Genomic DNA, 17,151 nt, shown 5'->3' on the forward strand with positions numbered 1-17,151 from the left:
TCCGGAATGGCGGCGGAGTCAATAGGTTTCCATTAAAGTCAATGTGTGTATTTTCACTGACTGCGGAACGGCTGCGTTCCGACTCCGGCGATCCACAGCCCTCCGGAGCAGATACGCAGAGCTTCTATTTTTGCCGGATGCCCAGAGAGCTCCGCAGCAATTCAGCACTTATATCGCGCGATCATACGTGAATTTGCGAGATCTTGTGGGTCCTCGTGACTTCAGCTGTCAGTCATGGCCGCAGCCGTTCCACAACAAATCTGGACCTGGTGGGTACTGAAGGACGACAGAGCACGGAGCTGACACGCAGCGGAGCCGATACGCAGCCGTTCTGCAGTTGGTGGAAATCCGGGGTTAGAGTGTCAGTGTTAACTGCATTTATTTTTTATTTTTTTACATGCTGCGTTTTTGGTCTCAAATTATAGCTTTTTATTTCTTACAATTTATCATTTTTAGAATTTCTGTCATAATATGGTTATTTTCCAAGCTATACAGGGTAATATTGAAAGCACATCCACAGTTGCAACAGAGCAAGTTGAAAATATGGTAACATTTCTTAAATTGGTGTTGGTGTTTAAAATAATAAAGAAAAGTGTGTCAAGGTACCTGATATATTAGTATGTACATGTGAATAAAGTGCAGTCATTCCAAAAGAGGAAGTAGCACTGACATCTATCCTTGTAGATTTAAGAGTTTAATGGGGATGAATTTCTTTCTATATACTAGTGCTATAGCCTGGAATAATTCACCTTGTTGTATAAAGCAGATAAAAGTCGAAAGTGTTTTTAGAAAGGAAGTTAAATTTTTTTTTGTTTTTTTTATCATTAATTTAAAAGTGTTGTAGAGTGAGATGCTGAACTTGATGGGGGTTTCCCTTCAAATATGATCTGTTCTTAAATTTTGTATATTTAGAGGACCACAATTGAAATAAGCCTTGGGCTTTTTTGTATATATTATTCTCAACAGTTTTTGCTGAATATCAAGCTGTAGAATCACAGATATATGATGTTATAAATTTTAAACACCCTTCAATTCAAATCTTACACATAGTATAAGATCAGTGAAACATAAATTAGTTACAGCAGTCAGCAGACAAATTAATCTTTTTTTTAATATAAATTCAAGGGTCAAGAGTCCAACTAAAGCAAACACTGATCCCTATAATGGTGACTACAAACTTTATTATTTTCAATAAAACATCAAAAACTAAATCTCTGTTAATTCTCAACAAGAACTTTTGTACATGTATGAAATAAATAATGTTAAACTGGTTTCACACTCAGTGTGGCTGGAAGTCAGTTGTAGTTTCTCTTTTTACTGTTCTTGTCCTTCAGTGATTCTGCTTATCAGGTGTTCATCAGTGTCTGAATTCACTCACCACTTTTCATTCACTCTGTCAGGTGGACTATATTAGTGAACTAATGTAGGGAATAGTGGATGAGGGTATAGGGTGTGATTGGGAAAACAGCCCCTGAGTGTCTGTTAATTCACAGTATATTCCTGTAATCTATGTTTTATACTGTTTTAATGGAAACTGGTATGATATTGTCAGAATTTGGCCTTTTTTTACAGAAAGGGTTAACAGTGTATAAACAAAGCCTTTAAATCCTTAATTTTTTTCTTTTTATACCTTTCCATTATGCCAATGTCTGGAGTCCAAAACATATTTTTGGGGGCTGCAAATGTGTCAATTTGACAAAAATCGTCTGAGTTCCACGTCATATTCAAATTTGGCCACGCCTGGAAAGTTAAATGAAGTTCAGAATGATTATAAGACAGATAATGTATGCTTGAAAATTAAATAAAACCTCTGATCATGTTACAATATTCTGTAAATTGAGTAAAACTTTATGAAATAAGAATGAAATAGGTTTTTAAAACACTTACAGTTACCATTCTGACCTGTGTTGAGAGACTCTGGGCTTTTTCATCCTGTAGATAAAAAGATGTGTTGAGAGATGATACTACAACTACTTGACATCCCATGATGACTTGAATGAGAATATAAATCATACTGGACTCATACCACATTGGTGATGGAGGACACATATATGTCCACATAAGTGTTTGCAGGCTTGTTGCCATAGTAGTCATTATATTTGTAGTTGTTCATCAGGGGCCACATTCTGTCATTCTGAGTGGTATTGTCTTCTAAGCCGAGATGTTTCCAAAGGTTAATTTTAGCATCACCATATTGTGTTGAATCGCAGGCCTCAGCATCTGACTCCCGCCCTGTGTGTATGAGACATTCAGAAACACAGAGAATATGTGACCCCGCCTGTGAAACCCCGGCTAAAGTCGCAGAATCGAATTATGAGTTAATGAGCGTCAAAGTAGTCATAGCCATAAAAATTACAAAAATAGGCTATGTGTGTTTATTGCTGTAAATGATAGATTATACACAGCAAAAACTCCAGTGTTAAATGAACTCTCCTGGTAGTTTATATGGCTCCACACTCAAGAGTGTTAAAGTGTTAAAATATGAGTGTTAAATTAACACTCAAGAGTGTTAAAGTTAATGAGATAATTAAGTGATTGATTGAGTGATGATTGACCATTATTGAAGACACCTGATGTTAACAAGCAGAATCACTGAAGGAGAAAATCTATTTTTTTAAGATACCGTTATGGTGATCGGTGTTTGCTTTAGTTGGGCTCTTGACCCTTAAATCATTAACTTTAGATTTTTTTTGGCTGTTGTATCTGAGTTATAATTGCCAGATGAACAAAGAGAAAAGTTGATCAGGTGGTGTTGGTTATGTTTTGACATAATCATCATTTGACCTGAAGCATAAATCTAATTTAGAGAATCATGTCTATCTTGTTGATTACAGCAGCCCTGTGATTCTACAGCAAATGATTATCAGCATTTTCAATATAATCCAAAATATTTCTTGAAAGTGGTTTTGATCAAAAGACAATTACCGAAAGAAATTTACTTTATTTAGACACACTGACATCAATAATCAGCCTGTGAATCTCAACAATGGTGACAATAATAAAGCATGTTGCAGTGCATTCTGGGTGCCACCAATCAAAACTCATTCATGGCTCCCATCATGCATTGCGGTATGAATAAATTATGAACTGAATTGTCTTAGTAATTTCCTTTCCCTAATTGAATATTCTGTTTGTCACCATTGTTGAGATTCATAAACTGATTCTTGATGTCTGTGTGTGCCTAAAAGAAATATTTTGTTTTATCAGAACAACTTTAAAAAAACCTTTAGATTATTTAGAAAATTCTGGATCTTATGCTGTAGAATCACAGTGATGCAGTAATCAACAATATACATTATAAGTCAGAGATTAGACTCTAATTGAGTTTAGTGACTCAAGTCAAATTATGATTATGTCAAAACATAACCAACACAACCTGATCAACTTTTCTCTTTGTTCAGCTGGCAGTTATAACTCAGATACAACAGCCAGACAAAATCTAGTGTTAACAGTTTAAGGGTCAAGAGCCCAACTAAAGCAAACACTGATCACCATAACGGTGTCTTAAAAAAATAGATTTTCTCCTTCAGTGATTCTGCTTGTTAACATCAGGTGTCTTCAATAATGGTCAGTCATCACTCAATTAATCACTTAATTAGCTCATTAACTTTAACACTCTTGAGTGTTAATTTAACACTCATATTTTAACACTTTAACACTCTTGAGTCTGGAGCCATATAAACTCCCAGGAGAGTTCATTTAACACTGGAGTTTTTGCTGTGTACCAGTGGTTTTGAGATGCAATACTTACATTTTCATTTATAACATGATAAATACTGAAATTAATGATTTTATGGACACTACGTTATACTTTTGCGATAAAAAAAATGGAAAAAAACAGGACGTGGGCTTCCTAAACATTGATTTCAATTGTCTCTGGGTTTATTTCGCACAACAACACTGCTGATTCTTACATCATTCGGTTCAGGAACTTCTTTTCTGTCTTTTCTATTAGAAAGAGTAAAAACAGACTTTAATATCAATCCGCGAGCGGTAATCAGGTCAACACAATAAAAAAAAAAAAAAGAGATTTAAGCCGGGTTTAGATGTCTGTGGTGATTTTTTATTGTCATAGCCAATATTTGAAGATCTGCTTATTTGTTTTGTAGCTCAGTATTCTGCCAATTTTTGGCCTGCTACGTGTTATTTGCTGGATGGTAATGCGTTGTTTTGACATCTGACATGGCGACACCGAAGTATGATCAGGAACGGAAAATAGCTGCTTGCTTAAAATATCTTATTTTGTGTTCAGCAGAAGAAAGAAACTCATACAGGTTTGGAACAACATCAGGGTGAGTAAATGATGACAGAATTGTAGTTTTTGGGTAAACTATACCTTGAAATTTTATTTATTTATTTATTTTTTACTCCACATTTACTCAATGTTACACCGTGGGCCAGTAAGTAATAATATAATAGTATAATAGCCAGTATAATTTCAGAGAATGAGAAATGTTTTGTTTTTTAATTGATATATTATTGACATTTTTTTTCACTGATATTACATTTTACTAATAAAGTTATACAAATCATTCCACTGAATTGACATGGTAATTGTTGCTACGATCAAGCTCTTGTGGTACCCCCATTCGTTTCAATGTTTTTACGCTTTTAGCTTTTTGGACATGCACATCATAATAAATAGACCTGTTCTACAAAACTTTAAGAATTTTTCCACTGATGTGTCATATATCACTAAAAAGGGGAGAATCTCAGCTTTAATGTGTTATATGGCACATATGCAGGATAACAATGGATCAAATGTGTTGCAGTTTTAACAAATAACCTATTTTTAAATGAGAATTTCTCAAAAATTTCTCATTTATGTTGCATTTTAGTATTGGTGATTGTAGCCCTGAGATTTTACAGTTTGAGATCCAACAGCAATATGAACAATTTTGAAAATACTTTGTGTACAGGAGTTATTGTGTATAAACACACATACATCAAGAATCAGCATATGAATCTCAACAATGGTGACAATAAACAAACTAGTGACAAACTGATAAACTCTGAACATTACAAAACAAGCTACTAAAGTCATAACAAAACAGTAGCAAAATAAAAGCAAACAGAAAAAAACAATGAAAATTACAGGACAATTCAGCTGCATAATTTATTCATGCTGCAATGCATGATGTCAGCCAGGGATGCGTTCTGATTGGTGGCTCCCATCATGCACTGCAACATGAAGCATTTGTGTGATTGGCTGTTTCTCAATTCCAAGAACGCAGAGAACGGACTTGTGTTCTCGTGGAGACCGGTCTTACCAAGCTTCCTTGGAAGAACGAACTCGGAACCGGCCGCAATGACTTCTGGGACACCAGGCGAGTACTAGGTCAAGTCTGCATTCGATGCATCCTCGGTATCAAGAACACATCCGGGTTCTTTCATGCGTCCTCTGTACTTGCGTTCTTGAGAATTGGGTCTGAACTTCGACGGTTAATGATGACGTAAAACGAGAACACAAGGACGCAAGATCGCTGAAGAACGCATATTGAGAAACACCCATTGTCACAATTGATGAGATACATATGTAGATTCTTGATGTCTGTGTGTGATTTTAAAATATTTCAGGAAGTAGCTGCTGTAGTGAAAAATGTATAAAACATTTGTATAACCTGTTTAATAATGCTGGGTGAGCTCAGTGAATCAGGTCACTAGTAATTTCATCATCAAAACACAACCAGGTCTGCTTTTCCTAAAAGCATCTTAAGCCTAACTTGATTGCAGACCAACTGCAACAAATGGTCTGTACGATTAAATTAGCCTTACGATGCTTTCGGGAAACACAGCCCAAGTCATAGTTTCTCTTGCCACAACAAATGTGCTTTATAAACACAGAGTTGGAACAGCCAGAGAAATACTAATGTTAAAAAGGAAAGGGTCAAGAGCCCAACTAAAGCAAACACTAACCACCTTAATGGTGACTTGAAACAAAAAATTCCACAAAATATTACCGTCTAAACTTCTGTTACATCTCAAGAACTTTTGTAGATGTATGACAGAAATAAAGTCAAACTAGTAATAATAAGCGCAATAATGTGTAATGACTCGAAGTCAGTTGGTGTTTCTCTTTTTTCTGTTCTTGTTGTTTCTCGTTCCTTCAATGATTCTGCTTATTAACATCAGGTGTCACCACTAATGGCCAATCATCACTTAATTAATCACTTAATTATCTCATTAACTTCAACACTGCTTCAGTGTTAATTTTAATACCCTCTAGTGTGGACACATATGTACACTGATGAGTGTTAATTTAACACTGGGGATTTTGATGTGCATACAAAAATACATAGAAAATCAAACGTCGACTATTGCTTTTAGGGAGTCATCAAAATGTTCTTGATATTTACACAAACAAGAAGTGACTCTACACAGCAAAAACCCCAGTGTTAAATTAACCCTCCTCAGAGCACTGGCGTAGACAGAAAAGAGTTTTTGGGTGTGCATAAGAAAAACTGGGTGTGCCACATTTACTGTCAGATTAATGTGTAAAAAACCCTGACTCCGTGCCCAGACACGGAAACTAGCGTATCACTAACTTTACAGAATAACTGGGTTGATGACGTGTAAAACTATACTCAGGCTCGCGCTCGCCATAATACTAGCCTATATAAAATATAACTCAGGGCTCGACATTAAGCCTTCTCATGTGCTTGTCCTCCGGACAAGTAAATCGGTCATTCACTTGTCCAAGTAAAAAAATGGCTTGTCCAGATTTTTTATTTTTTTGTGTGTGTGTGTTGTAAATATAATTTATTCTGAAGCAATATTCTCATCAGTCAGCTTTGACATATTTAAATCTACATATTTATAATATTTTCAGCTTTATAAAGATCATTTTACCTAATCGTTTTAAATATATGCTTCATCTTTCATTTTAAATTCTTAAATTTGATCAATAAATTTAATTAAAATAATAATAAGACACTATATGGCTGTTACCAATCAAATTAAATAATTTACAGTGAAAAATTACAACTGCATTAAATAATGTTATGAGATTGTTTTAAATATTTTTTGAAAATACAAATATGAAATATTGGAAAGAATGATACTTTTAAACACGAAACTAAACCACCAATAGGAGGTAAACAAAGTAAATAGGGTCAATTTTGATTTCATTTGGACTTTAATGGGTCATTGAATCTTTAACTTAACCGATTCGTTCAAAACGCTGAATCATTCAGTAAGGAAAACACAATTTTGTGTTCCTGTGAGATGCATTATTGTTCTGCTATGATCTTTGTTTGGAAAAATTTTTTGCTCCTCAAATAGAATATAGAAATAGAAATAGTCTAAAATGTAAGTGACTTAATATTAATTACTTGTTTATTGAACTGACATATGAAATCAGTGTCACATTTTCAATCGTGATTGTATTCAGCACTCCTGGTCGAGTGATGTTGCTTAACTATATCATATGTTATAAATATAAAAACTCCATATAAATTTTTACCGCTGTATGTTCATTGAGTTTATTTGAGTGAGCTGGGCTCATTTGTTTCAATTTCTCATCATGAGGCGCGAGCCTGAACAAGCCTTGTTACCGTCATGACAATGACAATAATTGTTGTTAATGTTTCTGTTTTTTAATTTTTAATATAGTTTACTTCTATGAGCATAAAAAAAAAAAAAACTTTGTTACCGTCAGACAGTCCGCAGCTGTTTGCTGATTGGACAGTCCGAATGTCAGCAGATTTTTTTTTTTAAAGATAATAATAATATTATCGATTATTATTATTCGATAATACCCCTCCTTGAACTGCCACCTTACCGTGGTGGAGGGGTTGGAGTACCAGAACGATCCTAGGAGCTATGTTGTCCGGGGCTATATGCCCCTTGTAGGGTCTCCCAAGGCAAACAGGTCCTAAGTGACGGGTCAGACTAAGAGCGGTTCATAAACCCTTTATGATGGAATTTAAAACAAGGACCGTGACATCAACTGACATGGCGCAGCCAGGGCCCGACCCTGGAGCGAGGCCCGGGGTTGGGGCCCCTATGCGAGCGCCTGGTGGCCGGGCCTCCACCCATGGAGCCTGGCCAGGCTCTGCCTGAAAGAGCGACATGGGGCCGCCCTCCCTTGGGCTCACCACCTGCAGGATGGACCGTAAGGGGCCGGTGCAAAGTGAATTGGGCGGCAGTCGAAGGCGGGGGCCTCATCAACCCCATCCCTGGACACGGAAACTATCTCTAGGGACGTGGAACGTCACCTCACTGGCGGGGAAGGAGCCTGAGATTGTGAAGGTTGAGAGGTACTAGAGATAGTCGGGATCACCTCCACGCATGGCTTGGGCTCTGGAACCACACTCCTTGAGAGAGGATGGACTCTTTACCACTCTGAAGTTGCCCATGATGAGAGGCGGCGGGCTGGAGTGGGTTTGCTTGTAGCCCCCCATCTCAGCCACCATGTGTTGGAGTTCAACCCGGTGAACGAGAGGGTCGCTTCCCTGCGCCTTCGGGTCAGGGATTGGTCTCTCACTGTCGTGTGTGCCTACGGGCCGAACGAGCCCCTGCAGAATGGCAGTGTAGAGTACCCGGCCCTCTTGGAGTCTCTGGGAGGGGTGCTGGAAAGTGGTCCGACTTGGGACTCTGTCGTTCTACTGGGGGACTTCAACGCCCACGTGGGCAATGACAGTGACACCTGGAGGGGCGTGATTAGGAGGAACGGCCCCCCTTATCTGAACCCGAGCGGTGTTCTGTTATTGGACTTCTGTGCTAGTTACAGCTCGTCCATAACGAACACCATGTTCAAGCATAAGGGTGTCCATCAGTGCACATGGCACCAGGACACCCTAGGCCAGAGGTCGATGATCGACTTTGTGGTCATTTCATCCTCCCTCCGGCCGTATGTCTTGGACACTCGGGTGAAGAGAGGGGTGGAGCTGTCAATGGATCACCACCTGGTGATGAGTTGGATCTGATGGCGGGGGAGGAAGCTGGACAGACCTGGCAGACCCAAACGGTCTGTTGGGAATGTTTGGCTGAGGACCACATTCTCCATCTCCATTGTCGACGTGGCCGCTTGGGGCTGTGGCCGTAAGGCCTCCGGTGCCTGTTGGGGCAGCAATCCCCAAACCCGGTGGTGGACACCGGAAGTAAGGGATGCCGTCAAGCTGATGGAGGAGTCCTATCGGGCCTGGTTGGCTTGTGGCACTCCTGTGGCAACTGACGGGTACCGGCAGGCCAAGTGGTGGTTGTGGAGGCAAAAAAATCAGGCCTGGGAGGAGTTCGATGAGGCCATGGAGAAGGACTACCGGTTGGCCTTGAAGAGATTCTGGCAAATCGTCCGGCGCCTCAGGAGAAGGAAGCAGTGACCTACCAACACCGTTTACAGTAGAGGTGGGCAGCTGTTGACCTCAACTGGGGATGTCATCAGATGGTGGAAGGAATACTTCGAGGATCTCATCAATCCCACCGACACGTCTTCCATTGAGGAAGCAGAGGCTGAGGGCTCGGAGGTGGACTCGTCGATCACCCAAGCTGAAGTCACAGAGGTAGTCAAGAAGCTCCTCGGTGGCAAGGCACCGGGGGTGGATGAGATCTGCCCTGAGTACCTCAAGTCTCTGGATGTTGTGGGGCTGTCTTGGCTGACACGCCTCTGCAACATAGCGTGGCGGTTGGGGACAGTACCTTTGGGCTGGCAGACCGGGGTGGTGGTCCCTCTTTTTAAGAAGAGGGTGTGTTCTGAGGGTGTGTTCCAATTATAGGGGGATCACACATCTCAGCCTCCCCAGGAAAGTCTATGCCAGGGTACTGGAGAGGAGAATACGGCTGATAGTAGAACCTTGGATTCAGGAGGAACAGTGCGGTTTTCGTCCCGGTCGTGGAACACTGGACCAGCTCTATACCCTCTCCAGGGTGCTGGAGGGTTCACGGGAGTTTGCCCAACCAATCCACATGTGCTTTGTGGATTTGGAGAAGGCATTCGACTGTGTCCCTCGCGGCGTCCTGTGGAGGGTGCCCTGGGAGTATGGGGCCCAGGGCCCTTTGCTAAGGGCTGTCCGGTCCCTGAACGACCGGAGCAGGAGCTTGGTTCGCATTGCCGGCAGTAAGTCAGACTTGTTCCCAGTGCATGTTTGACTCCGGCAGGGCTGCCCTTTGTCACCGGTTCTGTTCATATTTTTTATGGACTGAATTTCTAGGTGCAGCCAGAGGCCGGAGGGTGTCAGGTTTGGGGACCACACAATTTCGTCTCTGCTTTTTGCGGATGATGTTGTCGTGTTGGCCCCATCAGACCAGGACCTTCAGCATGCCCTGGGATGGTTTGCTACTGAGTGTGAAGCAGCTGGGATGAGGATCAGCACCTCCGAATCCGAGGCCATGGTTCTCAGTCGGAAAATGGTGGCTTGCCCACTTCAGGTTGGTGGAGAGTTCCTGATTCAAGTGGAGGCGTTCAAGTATCTTGGGGTCTTGTTCACGAGTGAGGGAAGGATGGAACGGGAGATTGAAAGACGGATCGGTGCAGTTTCTGCAGTAATGCGGTCGATGTACCGGTTTGACATGGTGAAGAAAGAGCTGAGCTGCAAGGCGAAGCTCTCGATTTACCTGTCAATCTACGTTCCTACTCTCACCTATGGTCATGAGCTGTAGGTCATGACCGAAAGGACAAGATCCTGGCCGAAATGAGCTTTCCCCGCAGGGTGGCTGGGCGATCCCTTAGAGATAGGATGAGGAGCTCTGTCACTCGATAGGAGCTCAGAGTAGAGCTGCTGCTCCTCCACATCGACAGGGGCCAGCTGAGGTGGCTCGGGCATCTGTTCCGGATGTCTCCTGGATGCCTTCCCGGGAAGGTGTTCCGGGCGCATCCCACCGGTAGGAGACCACGGGGAAGACCTAGGACACGCTGGAGGGATTATTTCTCCCGGCTGGCCTGGGAACGCCTCTGTGTCCCCCCAGAAGAGCTGGAGGAAGTGTCTGGGGAAAGAACTTAGCTTTCGATCATTTTAGATGACACAGGTTCAAATCCTGAACAAACATGAACTACTGTAATTTTTATATTATTAATGCATTTTATATTATAAATGCAGAGAGATTTGTCTAATTCTAAAACTCTGTTACACCATATCGTTTTTTTTGCTTATATTTATAAAATAAAATTACCATGCATTTCCATTTTACATCAAGGAACAAATATTATCCAAAAGAATGACTGAATTTACATCTGTATAATAATTTCAATCGTAATTTCAAAAGCAGTTCTGTTATATATATATATATATATATATATATATATATATATATATATATATATATATATATATATATATATATATATATATATATCGGGGATCCCTATACAGAAAGAGTTTTTTATAAACATGGTTTTTAGCAAGGTGCAATTTGCCAGGGGGGACTGGGATTTCCTTCTGGTCTAAACATCCCAGCTTCTGCTGAATTATTTTAATCCCCCCTCCACAGTAGCTAATAAATGCTATACTTCACCAATATACCATACAAAATATATAATATAAAGATATGCAACACGCACATTTAAACGACAAACAATAAAATCAGAACAAGCGTTTCAGTTACATTCATGGTTCCAGTGGCCTTAATGCATGCACGGCTTTTCAAAATGTCACAAAGCGTTTTGAGATTGTTTTGAATGAAATATTAAAGTTTATAATTAAGTGTTTTGGCACACTATGCCGAGTGGCGCTATGCATTGTTCTGAAGTCAGGTTTTATTCTGGCATCCAAGCTAACAGAATTTTGTTATGAGAACGTTCTCCAATATGCAGTGTTGGTTCTGGGAACGTAAAAATTGTCCAGTTTTCTTGACGTTAGAGGAATGATTTTTAAAAGGGATAATGTTCCTCAAATGTTCTTTCAACTGAATTTTGATTTAAAATTCAACATTCTAGGAACGTTGATTTCTAACGTTCCAAGAACATAAAAATGTCCTGTTTCCTGAATGTTACTAGAATGTTATTTAAAGGTTAGTGGAATGTTCCTGAAACATTCTTTCAATCATTCAAACACCTGCTGTGAACAAGCACTGAAAGAAAGAGAAATAAGAACACAAACTACAACTTTATTCAGACACAGCCTTAGATGAACTGAAGATACAAGACATTAACTCTCTCAAGATCTGATTAACAACTCCACAAACAGCATTACCAGCTTCACTTATTACCAACCAGACTGACTTTATTTCTGTCACACGTCTACAGAAGTTCTTATTGAGAATTAACATGTTTAGATTATGTTTGGTTGAAAATGTTTCGTTTGAGGTCACCATCATGGAGATCAGTGTTTGCTTTAGTTGGGCTCTTGACCCTTGACCTTCTTTAAGTTAGTGCTATATCAGCAATTGTAGGTGTTAATGAAAAACATTTCTGCATTGAAAAAGCAGATCAACATGTATGTTTAACTACAGAAAAAAATATGTTCTTTTCCGTAAGTTATGACTTGAGGATTTATAGCATTATTGATAAATTTAAAACTCAACAAATGTGTAAAAGATCATTTGTATTAACATTGTTTCAGATGCTGTGATTTCTATGAGTGAATGAGTATATTCATGTGTATATCAAGTCAAGTCAAGTATATTTGTATAGCGCTTTTCACAATACAGATTGTATCAAAGCAGCTTCACAGTATTAAATTAAAATAATACAACAAGGTTTGTTTCTAGTGGAATTTATTGATTGATAAAATTAAATTAAATATCCCCAAAATATCCCCAACTGAGCAAGCCAAAGGCAACAGTGGCAAGGAACCGAAAAACTCCATCAAGTGACCTAATGGTGTCCTAAAACTCCATCAGGTGACCTAATGGAGAAAAAAAAAAAAACCTTGGGAGAACCCAGGCTCAGTCGGGGGCCAGTTCTCCTCTGGCATTTATGAGCTAGAGGCCGGATTGTAGTTTGAACTGTAAGATTAAAAATATTATATGAATGCCTGGCTGAAGAGATGCGACTTTAATCTAGTTTTAAAGTGGGAGAGCGAGTCTGAGCAACGAACAGTATCAGGAAGACTATTCCAGAGTTTTGGAGCCAAATGTGAAAATGCTCTCCCTCCTTTGGTGGTTCTGGATATCCTAGGTATGACCAAAAGCCTTGAATTTAGTGATCTTAAAGAGCGCGATGGATTATAGGGCGATAGAAGATCCGTTAAATAGACTGGAGCTAAGCCGTTTAGGGCTTTATAAGTCAGTAGCAATACCTTGTAATTAATACGGAACTTTATAGGTAACCAATGCAGTGATGATAAAATCGGTGTTATATTATCATATTTTCTTGATCTAGTAAGAGCTCTAGCGGCGGCATTTTGGACTAACTAGCTTGTTTATTGAGGATGCAGGACAACCAGCTAATAAAGCATTACAGTAATCTAGTCTCGAGGTCATGAATGCATGAACTAACTTTTCTGCATCAGAAACTGATAGCATATTATGTAGCTTAGCAATGTTTCTAAGTTGGAAAAAGGCTGTTTTTGTAACATATGAAATATGATTTTCAAAAGACAGGTTGCAATTGAGTATAACACCCAGGTCTTTTACTGTAAAGGATAAAGTAACAGGACATCCTATGATGTTAAAGTTGTATTGTGCGAGGTTTTGTGGGCGTTTTTTTTTTTACCGATAAGTATTACCTATATAGACAATAATGTTATTGTTAATTTTCTGTATAAAACATTTTGTGTCACAGACATCAACAATCAGCATATGAAACACAACAATGGTGACATTCTTCATGCCAGCATACAAAACACATTCATTGCTCCCAGCATGCACTGAAGCATGGATAAATTATGCATATAAATTATTTTTTGATTGTCACCATTGTTGAGGTTTGTATGACGAGTGTTGATGTCTAAGTGTGTCATTTTTAACTGTTAAATAATTATGGACAATATTACACAAATTTCTTCAGTTATAAATGATTTTTTATCACATCTTCTAAGTGTATAACTTTAACCTTAAATAATATTAAAATTCCAATAGTAATGTTTTCTTTTATGTTCAGTTGCATCTAAGGGAACATTTACAAAATGGAGTAGCATACTGTTAAATATATTACAATAAGAGAACTGTAAAATCCCTACTGTTAAATTAACACTGCTCAGTTTTGATATGAGTCCACACTCAGATTGTTATAAGGAACACTGAAGCAGTGTTAAAGTTAATTAGGAAATTAAGTGATCATTGTCAAAATGATCCCCATTCACACAGATCCGCAAAAATGATCCCTGTATTCTGCTGCCAGGCCATTAGATGGCGATTAAACACTATAGACTGAACACGTAATATGCATGTGCGTGACATCATCGTCTTCAGAGATTTACATTTTGTTGTTTACACGGAGACCGTTTTCAAAAGTTTGCGTTTTCAGGCACCCAAAACACTGTTGTTGTGTAAATGAACAGCCAAAATGCATCAAATGTTTTTAGTTGAAAACGGTGTCGTGTAAACAGCCCCTGAGGCTGTGTCTGGAAGTCAGATGTAGTTCTTGTGTTTCTCTTTCCTTCTGAGATTCTGCTTGTTAACATCAGGTGTCTTCACTAATGCTCAATCATCACTTAATGAATCACTTAATTTCCTAATTAACTTTAACACTGCTTTAGTGTTTCTTATAACACTCTGAGTGTGGACTCATATCAAAACTGAGGCAGTGTTAATTTAACAGTAGGAATTTTATAGTTCTCTTATTGTAATATGCTACTTTAGTAATTCCGAGAACGTATTTTATTTGAGTGATGTGGTCCAGAAAGAAGACATACATGGCAAAAAGCGCATCCTGTTTGTTTTTCTTTTTCCTTTATTTTACAAAAATTGTCTTCTCTCTTGGATTTAATGTTGCCAGAAGCTTTCAACCACCATACTAATAATCAAGATTAACTGATAAAATAACAGTGTACCTTTAAATTGGATTCACCTTTGTTTTTAATGAAATAGCATTTTCAAATAGATTTTAGTAAGCAAGTTTTCTAGTTCTTTTATTTAATAGTTATTTTTGAGTTAAATGCTTATAATAAATAGGTATCTATCAAATTTTTTTTGTGAACCAGTACTATGTAAAATTCAAGGTTCAAGAGCCCAGCTAAAGCAGACACTGATCACCATAATGGTGATATTAAATGGAAAAATAAATCATCAACATCTAAAGCTTTTTTAATTGTAGGAACTGCTGTAGACGTATGACAGAAATAAAGTGAATGTTTCTACAGTTTTGTAGTATACTGCAAACAACCACTAAGTGTCATTTTTGTATTACAAGTGTTGTGTTCTTACCTGTAAAGGAAGTTGAGGAAGATTTCTCAAGCGGGAGGAATGGGGTTTTTATATCTGATGCTGTCAATGCTGCAAACAGAAAAAAAAAATAGATGGGGGCAGTGTTGGGGGTAACTCATTACAAGTAGCTTGAGTTATGTAATCAGATTACTTTTTCAAGTAACTAGTCAAGTAACGCATTACTTTTAAAATTCACAACAACAAATCTGAGTTACTTCGTTTTCCCATTTATTGACTGACAGCTCTTTTGTCACAATGTTGAAACAAATCGAGGTGCAGAGGCGTTGTGTGTAAACATGATGGTTATTGTAGTTCTACACAGCAAAATCCCCTGAGTTAAAGGGCACCTATTATGCCCCTTTTCACAAGATGTAAAAAAGTCTCTGATGTCCCCAGAGTGTGTATGTGAAGGTTTAGCTCAAAATACCCAACAGATAATTTTTTTACAGCAAGTTTAAATTATAATTTTTTGGGGGCTGAGAAAAATGTGCCGCTTTAGTGTGTATCCCTTTAAATGCAAATGAGATGCTGCTGCCGGCACAAAGGGCGGAGTTTCAAGAGCCATATTACCCTGTAGTCCAAGACTGGTTGCCCACTGAAGCTAAGTAGGGTTGAGCCTGGTTAGTACCTTGATGGGAGACCTGCTGGGAAAACCAAGTTGCTGCTGGAGGTGTAAGTGAGGTCAGCAGGGGGCGCTCACCTTGTGGTAGTGATGGGCAAATTAAGCTTTGGTGAACCACTTAGGCCCTGTCCCAAATGGCACACTTCATATGCACTTTCGGTCTTGTGGACTTACAATGGCTGCCGCGTGTGCGTGTCCATTAAGTCTGTGAGACCGTAGGGCAGTGATCATCAACTGGCGGCCCGCGGGCCGAATCTGGCCCGCCGAACCGTTCAATCCGGCCCGCGACTGGATTCGAAAATTGTGAGGAGAAAAAAAAAAGAGGAGAATATATCATGTGGTCCACACTATTAAAGCAACTGAAAATAGCAACAACGACTGAGACTCTTAACTATCAGTAATCCCCACCAATTATGACTCTATTTAGGCTTTATTCCGAAATGAGGACAAACTCGCTCCACTTTTTTTTTTTTTTACATTTATTGTTTCACACAGTTCTTGTTATTTTCCACACATAACTTTTCCTTATGCCCCCTACTTAACGTTTGGTTTTTATTTCAAAGTCTCAACAAACTTCAAACCAGACTTCTCCGTACAAAAAAAGGAGAGAAAACCAACTGGCTGGCATAACTTAAAATAGCATGGTAAATAAATACTAACCTGGTATCCGAACAAAAACAGGATACAAATAATGTTTGCACATCAAATAAAACGTTAAGTGGGCTATAGCGATTTCAAATCACAAGGCTGAAATAGGTTACTCACACTGCTCAATGGCTAAAATTACATTTCCCCTCTGACACCAACTTTTTTACATCAGGCTTGGCCGCTGTCAGACTTATGCGCAAAGAGTCATCCAAGGACTGGTGTGACAGCCGGTTCCTCTCATGTGTTTTTATGTTGTTCATTTTGGAGAACGCAGCCTCACAGGTGTACGTCGAACCGAACATGGTGAGCACATACATAGCCAGCGTCTTCAATGTACCATACTCCTCGGGACAGGACAACCAAAATGCGCCCAGGTTTTCAGCACCACGGAGAGAAGCCTTCAGGTCCCCTGCGGCCTGGATTTCAGCCAGCTCGCTCTGAATGGCCGCTTCGTCCAAAGACATCATTTGCACTGCGTTTGTGGAGAATTCTCCACTTGGGTTGATGCTGAAAGGATCACGCACAAATCCAATGACATCCCAGGGAATTAAAAAGTCATCGAACCTGGAGGAGAAGTTGTCTTTTAATTGTGTGATGAATTTCTTCATCCTGTCTGTTACGTGGCTTTGTCCCACCTTCTT

At 39.3% G+C, this 17,151-nt stretch overlaps 1 protein-coding gene across 1 annotated transcript in view; it reads right to left on the reverse strand.

The window, feature by feature from the left end:
• LOC309510762 (5-hydroxytryptamine receptor 3B-like) overlaps window positions 1-15,307 on the reverse strand; it is a 161,755-nt gene extending 146,448 nt beyond the window's left edge. The window contains exons 1-4 of the mRNA XM_082185641.1: window positions 15,241-15,307; window positions 2,027-2,232; window positions 1,888-1,932; window positions 1,631-1,740 (exon numbers count right to left, since the gene is read on the reverse strand). Of these exons, the coding sequence (XP_082041767.1) occupies window positions 1,631-1,740; window positions 1,888-1,932; window positions 2,027-2,125 (254 nt within the window). The 5' untranslated portion in view covers window positions 2,126-2,232; window positions 15,241-15,307. The remainder of the gene's footprint in view (window positions 1-1,630; window positions 1,741-1,887; window positions 1,933-2,026; window positions 2,233-15,240) is intronic.
• Between the last annotated feature and the right edge of the window lie 1,844 nt (window positions 15,308-17,151).

Source organism: Leuciscus leuciscus, assembly GCF_965113295.1.
Source record: "Leuciscus leuciscus genome assembly, chromosome: 1".
NCBI lineage: Eukaryota > Metazoa > Chordata > Actinopteri > Cypriniformes > Leuciscidae > Leuciscus > Leuciscus leuciscus.